Below are 14337 nucleotides of genomic sequence, written 5' to 3' on the forward strand. Positions count from 1 at the left end.
CTTGAATACAAGCTTCAATTCTTTTTACAGCGTTTCTTGCAACTTTTTTCAAAGTTTGTGGCCGGATATTTAATACAGCTTGTTCAATATCGACTTTCAATCGTTCAAGTGTTGGTGGTTTGTCGCTGTAGGCTTTTTCTTTGAGGTAACCCCGTAGAAAAAAATCCGCCGCAGTCATATCTGGAGATCTTGGCGGCCACAAGCCTCGATCGATAACACGATTACCGAAGAATTCCTCGACGAAATCAAAAGCTGAACCTGCGTAGTGCGATGTCGCACCGTCATGTTGTAGCCGGCAGTGTCTGTCTTCCTCTTCCAAGAGTGCGATGAACCGAAATAAAATATCCTGATATCGTTCTGCATTAATGGTGTACTCGAAAAAAATAGGACCGATTATTTTCTGCCGCGATATCGCGCACCACACGTCCGACTTATGCGGGTGTAATTGCGTTTCGTGATAAACGTGGGGATTTTCAGCGCTCCAAATTCTACTGTTTTGGCTGTTTACGTAGCCGTCCGAATGACACCGTGCTTCATCTGTGAAAAATAACGAATCCATAACGTTAATCCCCTCACGCAGAAATCGACGGAACCGTTGACAATATTGTAGCCGTTTTTCTTTGTCGGGCTCAAGAAGTCGATGAACCGTTTGAATGCGATAAGGTCGTAATTGTAATGGTTTGGTCGCCCGATGAACGGTCGATTTATTTGGCGAGGCGAGTAATCGGTCTTTGATTTCAGCGACCGTATCTGTATTCAACACCGACGCAGATCTTTTGCGTTCCTTGTTATTAACAGAACCGGTCTTTCTAAATTTTGCGACTGACCTTAATACTGATGTTTTGTTTGCAGCAGGTTTATACGGGTTCTTATGGCGAAACAAATCTTGCACTGCAATCAATGATTTCGTACTGAAGTACGACACGACGATGAAAACACGTTCATCTAGCGAAAACACCATCTTGTCTCTAGCGATACATCGAACGTTATGATTGCATTGTTGTTACTTTCGGTAGTGTTCTACTGCGTCGCCGCGATGTTCAAATGTTGGACGAGTCCATTTCAGTAACGAGTAGTGGAGTAAGCTTGATTTTTGAAATTTCATAGGTTGCGTTTTATATGGGACACTCTGTATATTTATTTTATTTTTCCGTATTATTTATTAAGTTTATTTGATATACATTAAACGTTAGAAAATTACGTACAGTACTTATGATGAACGGTTTTTAATTTTCCAATTATCCGGATTCGGCCTTTAAAAAGATCAATTCGGATAATCGTCATACCCCTGTATTACAATTTTTTTTTTTTTGCTTTTCCTACTACAAACATTTAGCAACCGTTATCCGCACAAAAATATTTTAAAGAATTTGTTTCTAACTTTAAAGACTGGTTTTGGGCAAGGCGGTAACCCCTCTGAGGGTTGATCTTGTAACCAATTGATCAATTTTTAATTGAAAAAAAACAAAAAACAATCCGTTAAGCGTTTAATTTAATTATAAACGTACAACTGGTCTTTTTATTTTAAAAACGGAACAGATACTTATTTAAAGGAAGTACTGTAAACCGTAAGCGAACGTAATAAATAATCTTATCGAACGGTTCGAGTTCAATAAAATAAGCCAAGCTCTTACGATAACTATAAAACAATTACTAATTAAACAAAAACGTATATAATTCATTTAATATAATTAAACGTCACATAAATATTCTACGATGCGATGTATTTTTTAAAACGTTTAATTATTAAATACTTCAACAAATTAAATAACAACCGTTGTTTGTTTTATAGTTTAAAGAGTAATTAAATACAAGTTTAAAAAGCTTCCTTCAATAAATTACTAAGCAAATTAATAATTAAAAAGTTTTAATATATAAAAGAATATTTTTTTTTTATTGGCCTTAAATTTCTACATACAGACATCAATTTGGAAAATTTTCAACTTGACACAGAAATGAGCAAACGACTATGATATTCGTCAAATATGATCTTTTAGGCGGCAAAATTTCAGACGCATACGTTTAATAATCGCTTGTTTATAGCGACAGAACAAAGAAAATAAATTTTGACACTTTATTAAAAATGAATAAAATTGAAAAGCCAACTGTTATAAAGTACTTTGATTTTTAAAAAAAAAATTAACCTCGAAGAATAAAGAAATAATTAGATTCCACTTTAAAAGGATTCTTCTTCATTTTCGACATTAAAGAATTGGATTATTGAATTTAAACCGTTTTGTACATTCATTCAAGACGATTAACGGTCTGAACACTCAAAAAAACAGTTTCGACCGCCGAAATCGTCACAAAACCCCTTAAAGTCGTGTTAAATGACCGAACTCGCTACGAACGATAGCCTGACTCAATTTGATTTTACGGGTACGATATTTTGCGTATGATAAAGGCTTACCGCGCGATGGAAGCCGCGTTTGTTAATAGTCGACCAAAAACGCATCGTCCGAACACTTTTTGAGGGTTCTCAAAATTTAAAAACAATTCTGCTGAGTTTCTTTCGCGTTTTATGATAGCAGATGAAACACGGATTCCTACTACACAGCGACAACCAAACAGTGTGTGGAAACGTCCCGAAGAAAGCGAAATTGTTCAATCTGCAAGTCTCGAATACGATTTTTTGGGGATTCTCAGTGTGATTCTCATAGAATAATTGGGAAAAGGCAGGACTTTCACCGGGACCGATTAATAAATGCTATTCAGGTTAAACCTTCCAATTTAGTCAAAAAGAAAATGTTTTTATCAACGCGATAATGCACACACACCTCTTTGATTATCGATGCAAAACTCCTTGATTTACTCTTACAAATGCTTCCGCATGAGCCGTATTCGTCTCCCACCGATTATTTCCACTTCGTAAACCTGGAGAAATGGTAGAAGATTAATTTCAAATGATTAAAGCGATGCCGAGAAACCGGTTATTTTGCGGAGTTGAAGAAATCGTATTACACTGAACGTATTAAAAAAAATTCAGTCGTCAATTAGCTCTTGTACTACGTATGTGAGATTCACGGTACGGGACCTTTCGGTCGAATTCTGAAGCGCTTCTGCTTATCCATTCCCGCTGAAATTTTGAATACAGTATGCTCTTGACGACAACACATTTTAACAACACTTTCAAGGCACGCTAAGATGCCCCTAAGTTGCTAAGTGAAAAAAAAATGCCGGTTGAACTTATGCGACCTCATTTACATACATATTTTCTTAGCGAAAGAAATTTTAAGCGAGATATATATCAGGGTATACAGTTGCTACTAGAAATTCTGTACAGTAGCGACCCAAGTTTTGGGAAAATTTACTACTTTTTAACCGGATCCAAATTTTCGAACGAAAATCGCAAATATCTCGAAAACGGTCGATCCTAGCGCTCTGAAAAAGTCTTTCGATCCCCTCCATTAACTTCCCGTCCGATCCCAGGGATATCCGTCGGATGATAATAATTTCAAGTGCCCCCGGGCCGCCGTTCGGAAATTGGGTACGGGGTTCTACCGTAATATCTCGGCAACCGCTCGTCCTATTTTCACGATTCAAACAGCGTATGTATCAACCGGTCGAGCGGTAAGTGTTTAACGCATCGGATACAATCTTCATTGACCGGATCTTGGTTATTCGGAAATTAAATCGTTTAACATTATGTTTTGATTGCACTCACCCGCCGTAACACGTACCGACCCGACCTTTTGCTAAATACGGTCAAACCTATGCGGTAGCGTAGCTGAAGTATAAACTTATGAAGACTAAAAAGTACAAAATAAAAAATATTTTTAAAACCACTATTATAATAAATCCACTACAAAGTAGAAATACAGAGATAGAAGAACAATTGCTAACATGTACAGGAACCAAACAGCAGCAGTAATAATCGAAGAACATCAGAAAGAAGCCGTAATAAGAAAGGGAGTCCGACAAGGATGTTCCCTATCTCCGTTACTTTTTAATCTTTACATGGAACTAGCAGTTAATGATGTTAAAGAACAATTTAGATTCGGAGTAACAGCACAAGGTGAAAATATAAAGATGCTACGATTTGCCGATGATATAGTAATTCTAGCCGAGAGTAAAAAGGATTTAGAAGAAACAATGAACGGCATAGATGAAGTCCTACGCAAGAACTATCGCATGAAAATAAACAAGAACAAAACAAAAGTAATGAAATGTACTAGAAATAACAAAGATGGACCGCTGAATGTGAAAATAGGAGGAGAAAAGATTATGGAGGTAGAAGAATTTTGTTATTTGGGAAGTAAAATTACTAAAGATGGACGAAGCAGGAGCGATATAAAATGCCGAATAGCATTTAAAATTAATTTAAATGTCAGGAAAAGATTTTTGAAAGTGTATGTTTGGAGTGTCGCTTTATATGGAAGTGAAACTTGGACGATCGGAGTATCTGAGAAGAAAAGATTAGAAGGTTTTGAAATGCGGTGCTATAGAATGTTAAAAATCAGATGGGTGAATAAAGTGACAAATGAAGAGGTATTGCGGCAAATAGATGAAGAAAGAAGCGTTTGGAAAAATATAGTTAAAAGAAGAGACAGACTTATAGGCCACATACTAAGGCATCCTGGAATAGTCGCTTTAATATTGGAAGGACAGGTAGAAGGGAAAAATTGTGTAGGCAGGCCACGTTTGGAGTATGTAAAACAAATTGTTGGGGATGTAGGATGTAGAGGGTATACTGAAATGAAACGACTAGCACTAGATAGGGAATCTTGGAGAGCTGCATCAAACCAGTCAAATGACTGAAGACAAAAAAAAAAAAAACTAAGTAGAAAATAAAAATAAATATGTAAAAATGACAAATAAAAAAATATTAAAAAAATTTTAATTTGAAGCTATGACTTTCACATAATCAAGATCAAAGCTTGTTGTCAAATCCATTGTGAGATACCGTCCTAAACTTATTTTTTACCTTTTAGTGCGTTTAATTTAAGAGTGATATTTTCATACTATTCGCAAGAAAATAAAATATTCTTTATAAACATGAAAAATAATTTAACGATGACTGAGAAACAAATAAATAAATAAAAAAATCGCAGTCAATTTTTTAATAAATTACATTAAACATTAATCTGAATGTAAAAAATTATATATTTTTTTGTATCCATGATGGTCAACAACAATAATAATTTAAAAATTGAAACTTTTCTAATAGCAATCCGAACCAAAACTTACATTATTTTAATAAAACATATTAAATAACCTGAAAATATTTTTTGTTATGTTTACAACCGACTTCAGTAACAGCGACTGGTGGAAATACGAGAACAAAGTAAATTTCTAAGCGGACATTACTCACTACTGAGAAATAAACTTTTTTTTTGTCTTTAAGTCATTTGACTGGTTTGATGCAGCTCTCCAAGATTCCCTATCTAGTGCTACTCGTTTCATTTCGGTATAACCCCTACATCTTACATCCCTAACAATTTGTTTTACATATTCCAAACGTGGCCTGCCTACACAATTTTTTCCTTCTACCTGTCCCTCTAATATTAAAGCGACTATTCCAGGATGCCTTAATATGTGGCCTATAAGTCTGTCTCTTCTTTTAACTATATTTTTCCAAACGCTTCTTTCTTCATCTATTTGCCGCAACACCTCTTCATTTGTCACTTTATCCACCCATCTGATTTTTAATATTCTCCTATAGCACCGCATTTCAAAAGCTTCTAATCTTTTCTTCTCAGATACTACGATCGTCCGAGTTTCACTTCCATATAAAACGACACTCCAAACGTATACTTTCAAAAATCTTTTCCTGACGTTTAAATTAATTTTTGATGTAAACAAATTATATTTCTGACTGAAGGCTCGTTTCGCCTGTGCTATTCGGCATTTTATATCGCTCCTGATTCGTCCATCTTTAGTAATTCTACTTCCCAAATAACAAAATTCTTCTACCTCCATAACCTTTTCTTTTCCTATTTTCAAATTCAGCGGTCAGTCTTTGTTATTTCTACTACATTTCATTACTTTTGTTTTCTTCTTGTTTATTTTCATGCGTAGGACTTCATCTATGCCGTTCATTGTTTCTTCTAAATCCTTTTTACTCTCGGCTAGAATTACTATATCATCGGCAAATCGTAGCATCTTTATCTTTTCACCTTGTGCTGTTACTCCGAATCTAAATTGTTCTTTAACATCATTAACTGCTAGTTCCATGTAAAGATTAAAACGTAACGGAGATAGGGAACATCCTTGTCGGACTCCCTTTCTTATTACGGCTTCTTTCTTATGTTCTTCGATTATTACTGCTGCTGTTTGGTTCCTGTAAACGTTAGCAATCGATCTTCTATCTCTGTATTTGAACCCTAATTTTTTAAAAATGCTGAACAATTTATTCCAGTCTACGGTATCGAATGCCAAGTATGTTTTTGTTTTTCTTTAATCTTCCTTTTACTATTAATCTGAGGGAGAAATAAACATTATATCAAACAGATAGCCCAAGCGTAATGCACAGTGGAATATTAAGACAGAATGAAATGTTATACAAAGTGACAGATGCTGCCGCCTTGTAGTTTCATAGCCTTACATTCCAAAATACGATGACCCATACAATCTCATTTTCTATTAATCGATCCACCTGTTATGGAGTCGAATACACCCGCTATGCCAACGCATCTATCGATTCACATAACAGAATTTCTTTACGCTATTTTTCACTATGGCACTAATACATGCATATCAATTAAATATACAAGTAACCGTATTTTAAGTAAATTCCTTATTAAACCTTTATATGTATAAGTGTTATTGTGAGTGTGATGTGTGTCGTTTGATATATAAAGAAATACTAATTTTATAATGCATATTAACAAATTAAGTACAAAAAGCCGGTAACCACAACAGTAGCAATATAATAAGTTTGTTTACATTTATAAAAAGAAACACTTTGGTATTACAAATAAAGAGGAAATGAAGTCAGGAGTGAACATCATCTACCGCAACATGTGCGACTGAATTTTAAAAGCAGAAAAGTGAACTGTAGTGACATATACCACCAAAAGGCCATTTATGGGGACAAAACATTTGATCGAAGATGAGTGATAACATTTTACGCATCAGAAGCTTGTAAAATGAATATTGAGGATGAATTTTGCAATCTAACAAGTTCTAGGACCGGTGAGAAGCACCGAAAGAAATGGATGAATCGATTTAAAATGACCATCACATCATACAACCATGTATCGCCACCTGGATAAACATATCAGAACAATATATTATTCCACAAACAGTAAAATCTGTTTTTAGGGGGTGGCATGCAAACTCACAGAAAAGAAGAATAATTTTCATATCTTTCCACAAATAAAGTGAGATATTAAAAGTATTCATTTTATTACAGATAATGAACTGAAGGATGGAGTAAGCCTGTGTATTGAAAAAAGACTACCTGCATTATTTATTAATGTATGAGAAAACTGGTTCACAGTCATGAGAAATGTATATCTGTAAACAGTAACTACATGCAAAAATCATTATAAGTTTTTGTAGCGAATAAAATATACTTTTATGTCACATTTACTAAATATTTGTGAATTATTATCATCTAGCTGCCCTTGTAATTTGTTTTAATAAAAGTAAGGAATTACTAACCGCACCTAAAAGTATCAAAAAGTCCTCATTTTCTAATTTCATTTACATCAAATATGAGTAGACATCAAACGATATATTGCAGTTGATGGATGAATGTAGAAAATATAAGAATGCTAGCGATGAAGAAAGTAAAACGAACAATTGATGATTAAGAAATACTATAAACAGGAAGTGCAAACTAGCGAAAGAAGAGTGGATTAAAGAAAAGTGTTCAGAAGTGGAAAGAGAAATGAACATTGGTAAAATAGACGAAGCATACAGGAAAGTTACGGAAAATTTTGGGGTACATAAACTAAAATCTAATAATGTGTTAAACAAAGATGATACACCGATTTATAATACGAAAGGTAAAGTCGGTAGGCGGGTGGAATATATTGAAGAGTTATACGGAAGAAATGAATTAGAAAATGGTGTTGTAGAGGAAGAAGAGGATGAAATGGGAGAAACAATACTGAGATCTGAATTTAAGGGAGCATTAAAAGATTTGAATGGCAGAAAGGCTCCTGAAATAGAAGGAATACCTGTAGAATTACTGCGCAGTGCAGGTGAGGAAGCGATTGATAGATTTTACAAACTGGTGTGTAATCTTAATGAAAAAAAGGAAGTTCCGTCTGACTTAAAAAAAAAGTATTATAGTCATGATACCAAAGAAAGCAGGAGCAGGTAAATGTGAAGAATACATAAGAATTAGTTTATCTAGTCGAGCATCAAAAATCTTAACTTGAATTCTATACAGAAGAATCGAAAGGAGAGTGGAAGAAGTGTTAGGACAAGACCGATTTGGTTTCAGGAAAAGTATAGGGATAAGGGAACCAATTTTAGGCCTCAGATTAATAGTAGATGGAAGATTAAAGAACAATTTAGATTCGGAGTAACAGTACAAGGTGAAAAGATAAAGATGCTACGATTTGCTAATGATATAGTAATTCTAGCCGAGAATAAAAAGGATTTAGAAGAAACAATGAATGGCACGGATGAAGTCCTACGCAAGAACTATCGCATGAAAATAAACAAGAACAAAAAGAAAGTAATGAAATGTAGTAGAAATAATAAAGATGGACCACTGAATGTGAAAACATTATGGAGGTAGAAGAATTTTGTTATTTGGGAAGTAAAATTACTAAAGATGGACGAAGCAGGAGCGATATAAAATGCCGAATAGCACAAGCTAAACGAGCCTTCAGTAAGAAATATAATTTGTTTAGATCAAAAATTAATTTAAATGTCAGGAAAAGATTTTTGAAAGTATATGTTTGGAGTGTCACTTTACATGGAAGTGAAACTTGGACGATTGGAGTATCTAAGAAGAAAAGATTAGAAGCTTTTGAAATGCGGTGCTACAGGAGAATGTTAAAAATCAGACGGGTGGATAATGTGACAAATGAAGAGGTGTTGCGGCAAATAGATGAAGAAAGAAGCGTTTGGAAAAATATAGCTAAACGAAGAAACAGACATATAGGCCACATACTAAGGCATCCTAGAATCGTCGCTTTAATATTGGAAGGACAGGAAGAAGGAAAAAATTGTGTAGGCAGGCCACGTTTGGAATATGTAAAACAAATTATTAGGGATGTAGGATGTAGGGGGTACACCGAAATGAAACGACTGGCACTAGATCGGAAATCTTGGAGAGCTGCATCAAACCAGTCAAATGACTGAAGACAAAAAAAAATGAGTAGACGTCAAGATTTTAGATACTGGAATTCACAACAATAAAGCTACAAAGTTTGCCTCTTTTTATATTGGAACAAACAAACCGAACGTACAGTAATAAATTTGGTACGATCAATTCTGGCTGTTTGAATCGAGTATGAACCTGTTTGTACTTTTTTGCTGAATTAGAGTTTTATAGATCTGCTCCGATTGACAGACATGTACCGATAGTCATAATATATATTACATATTTAACCATAATACACCATATTTATTACCAAATATACATGAATTTTAACAATACATGTTTAAAGATCATAACTCCTTATTTGAAGGGGATCTAACACCATAGACCCCTCTGGCTATATACCTGGTAATTAACTTTTATATGTAACAGAATAATAAATTTGACTCAATTGTTTAATATATTTTTAAACTGCATATTGTTCAAGTCACTTTTGTGCCATAAATAAATAATTTTTTTTTATTCTGATGAGTATATAATAAAGTATTCTTTCACTTAAAGAATATGTAGGTACACTAATGGATAAAAAAAAGAAACCGCCCAGAACTGATTAGTATGAATTGTAGGAAACTGTGGTAAAACCTAGATTACAGTAGCTTTACAAAATACTCGCTTAATTATAACATTTTAAACAATACATGCGATTGAAGGCCATATTAATTACTTAAAAAACAAACATAAATAATGTTACAGTAAATACATGAAATCGATACAACATCAAAAATAACTGCAAAATAATTCGTAATTCAAAACACGTAAACAAAAATAATTTGAGTACATATTTATGTAAACATTGACAAGATGTATACAGTTAGGGTTTTTTATTTTTCAGTCAATTTTATTTAAAAATTCATAAACAAAAAATCTGTGAAAGAAAATCTTTTTAAATGTATTTTAAATAAATCGGCGGGAAGATTTTATTAGTAAAATCATTACTTAAAACTCTAATAATATTCAAATTTAATCAAATAGTCAATACATTTTTACGATCAAATCATTTTGCTTATTCTTTCAACAATCTCTTGGTTTTTGTATATTGAAGGATGTCCCGATCTCATATAATCTTCAACAAAATAACAGCCATTATCAATTTGCTCAAACCAACAAATGTAAACTGTATTAATGATTTCTTCAACATTTTCACTTGTATATACCTCACGATTGACTGACAGCATCAAATAAATTAAACCCGTCACAAACTGTCACTAAAATTAACGTCACTTGCCGCATTGAAGTTTGCTGTCTTACCATCAGTCGATGCTCAGTAACAGTAATCACCATATTTTTTTCTATCATTCCTTGTACATGAAGTAATATTGATTTATTACAGCTTGTGTTAAGATAATAATTTCAGTTACAAGTGCCAGTGATGTAATACGTTTTTCTAGTAATATATGCTGGAATGCACTATTAAATTTTTCAGTACCTGATCAATTGATTTTGTTTTATAGAAGACTACAAAATATGGTCCACAGCCATTGCTATATGACAATGTTATGAAAAATGCACATTCATTTCGATGTTTACACTGATACGAAGTAAAACTTTTTTTTTCATATCAAATGTTAAACTTATTTTTGTGAATTACATTTTTAGCGAATTATTTGGTAAAAATAGTTTGCCTACAAATATCTAACAGCAAGGATAATTTTCATGCAGTCTTATTTTATAATTTAGATTATATTTTTTATCGGCTTTAAATTAAAACAAATTTTACATGAAAGGGCAATTTTTTATTTTTCTCAAAAAGCAGTACAAAACAGAATTCCAGTTCCAGTACACCTCTGAATATATCCAGTATATTGACAGTTTATTGTAAAAGTATATTAGAGTAGATTGTTTGTAACAAAAGATTTGATTGTGCAACCTAATAAATAAAGAACAAATTACTACCAAAAAAATTAAAGATATATATATAAAATTATACATAAACCATACAAGCACCATGACCAATAATTTAGCTTTTTTACAACTCTTATATAGTGACAAGCGCAGTGACCTTGCCGGGCCCTAATAAAGAAGCAGCTACTGAGCCGACTTCTAGGTGTAACAAATGAGACCCAGAGTAATGGCTAATAAACTTCCCATGATATTTAAGTAAAAAAGGATATAAAAGAAGAAAAGGGGATGGAATGAGGATGGAGAAATTACTTCTGATCAAGATAAAATACTGTCTTTCTCAAACGCTAATTAATACATTAGAAGAAATCCACAATATTGACAAGAAGTTTTCTTTCGATAGTCAGAGATCACCTAAAATAATCTAAACCCAATATATAATAAAAAAGGCAACTGAATAATCCAATTACATTACTAAGAAAACATTACTAAGAAAGTGTAAAATAAGTACTACATTAGCTGTAAAATGACTGTACTTAATGTGTAAACTTATATTCCTTTCCCCTAACAGCTAGGCACACTAAGTTTGGTTTTGCAATATATCTACAATCTTCGACAATAATGTAAAATTTTTATTCATAAATAAGTTATTCATTTACTTAGTATAATCTTTTAATAAAAGAAATCGCGTTTTCCTATATTTAATTCCTATATTTAAAAATAACTAAAAACTTATTTTTTAGTATCTACAACAAAATATAACAAAAACCGTTAACAAAGAAAATATTACAGTCATTCGTAAATAAATGAAAATTTTTAAATGCAGTAAATAGATTACACTGAAAAAACAAGCGCACAATAGAAAGTTTACAAAAGTGAATCAGACCGTAAAAAAAATTAATTTTTAATATGAAATATACCTAAATTAAAAAACTGAAATGTGCAAACTAAATGTACAGCTGTTTACTATTAAGTAAATAATGAAAATGATATAAAATAATTATCAATATTTACACAAGCTTAGGCATGCGCTAATTAAAAAAAACCGCAATGTCAAAGTAAACAACACTCACTTAAAGAGTATGTAATAAACGACTTCCTGAGAAGCATGACTAAGAACAAAGTAAAAGAAATACCTACACGTAAGACAACTTAAATTTATATAATAATATTAATAAATGTATTAAAAAAAGTTGAAAATTAACGTACCAACTATGTTCAATTTTATTTGAAACGTCACTCACAGCCTGATGTTCGGCTACAGAATATCCAAAATAAGAACCTTCGCTTCCTCTTTTGATAACAGGCAATCTTGATTCTAAATTAAAACCTAAATTAATATTAATATACAATAAGGTTATATAAAAACATAAAACTATTTTCACATTAAACGATGTGAGATCCATGATTATAGAGTATATGTTAATTTAAAATTCAAAAAATGTAAACACAATAACATTTGACACCCACTCACATCAACACACCCCTAACCTACTGTAGTTGCCATCTTAATTTTTCGAGGTTAAGGTGCTACAAAACAACTAAAAAACAAGATAATATTTTATATGCATTACACGAAATCTAGCGGTTATTTGTAGTACCATACAACTTTTCTAAACTCGTTTACCGCTATCTTTCGTGTCTTTTAAAAATGTCAACTTAAACATTCGTATAAATAATGTATAAAGAGTTGAACTGATATGAATTGTTACAAAATTTTTCTTAGGATATATAAATTGTAAGAATTTCTATATTTAAAATAATCTGAACTTGCCACAAAAAAAAATGAACTAAAGTGATCCATTATGGTCTTAAAAGTAAAAAAAAAAAAAAAAAAAAAAAAAAAAAAAAGAAGCTGAACATTCTTCGTTTTCCTTTAAAATACACTCAGATATTTGTAACATCAACTACCATTTCATTTAGTATTGTTTGTATTTATTAATTGTCTCAAACATTAGCAGCACACATTTAATATTTTGCAGTTTTTTTTATTTTATTTGTATTAATGTGGAATATAATTACATCTCTTTTTAGTTTTTAATTTTATACTTGATGATGATGCTTTGATAAAGATTTTTCCATAGCTTTGTTCCTTTTATATAAATTCTGGGGCAGCTTCTTTTGATATTACTGAATAGGATACTTAACCATTCCTTATGTGTTCATACAGTGATCAGAATAAAATGTTATAAATTTGTCTAATTATTCATAACATAACTTATTTTGTGTAATTTCACAATGAAAAAAGTAAATAAAATACAGTTTGTAAAAAAATAATATCACGGTTTTAAATGCATTTAATGCCTCTTAACTTTGACTTACACTAAATGAATCATAGATAAAATTAAAGAGTAACGCTTATAGATTTTCCTATAAGTGTTCAATGTGAGCACCTTTCATCACTTGGCACACATCCAACTGATAGGAGAGCACATTCCATACTTTAACCAGCATAGGTGTAATGGAAGCGAATCACTTCAATCCTATTTTTCAAATTGGTAATCAGTAGATTATTGGTTTGCTTGGCATTTCTCCCGCTACCAGCACATTCGGTCGCCCTAAAGCATAAGACCAAATGTCTGTGCCGCAAATGGCTACTGAGTTTTGAAACAGTTTAGCAACCAGTGTCCTAAATAATTCCTAGAGCTTAATAATTCCGCTCACCTAACAGCGTGAGCGGACTAAGCACGTCTTTTGGTAAAACACCAAAAGGTATTTATGGAAAATACACTTTTTTAGGTTTGGAATAAAATAACTTTGTTAATTTACCAATAAACAAATAAAAATTTCTGGTTAACTTTGTATAGAATTTAATTATGAGAAAATAGATGTAAATAAAATCTATTAAATTAAAAATAATTTGAGAAGGTCAACTTTAATCAGAAACAAAACACACAAATTGGATCAGAAAACTGATACGATTTTAAACAGAACAATTTTCATCAATGTTTGAACATCATAATGTAACTGAAAACAAATAGAAAACTCATCGATTACAGGAAAAATGAACATAAAATAGATTTAAAAAAATAAAAATCATGTACTTTTTGTTTTTTTTTCTAAAAATTATTAAATATCTCCAAAAAGTTACTTGATAAAGCTGCAAACATTTCAGAGCAGTAGCTCAATGTGGCAGCCATTCTGTTCAACACATAGTTCAGTTCGGTGAATCCATGCTATCCGGACACATATAAAAGTAATATTATTATTCCTAA

The 14337-nt window shown here is 32.1% G+C and overlaps 1 protein-coding gene across 1 annotated transcript in view; it reads right to left on the reverse strand.

Annotated features, from left to right (window-relative positions):
- mew (multiple edematous wings) overlaps positions 1–12601 on the reverse strand; it is a 103441-nt gene extending 90840 nt beyond the window's left edge. The window contains exon 1 of the mRNA XM_075381539.1: positions 12332–12601. Within this exon, the coding sequence (XP_075237654.1) occupies positions 12332–12528 (197 nt within the window). The 5' untranslated portion in view covers positions 12529–12601. The remainder of the gene's footprint in view (positions 1–12331) is intronic.
- Positions 12602–14337: the final 1736 nt, after the last annotated feature.

The sequence above is a fragment of the Lycorma delicatula genome, chromosome 13 (genome assembly GCF_047948215.1).
Source record: "Lycorma delicatula isolate Av1 chromosome 13, ASM4794821v1, whole genome shotgun sequence".
Taxonomy (NCBI): domain Eukaryota; kingdom Metazoa; phylum Arthropoda; class Insecta; order Hemiptera; family Fulgoridae; genus Lycorma; species Lycorma delicatula.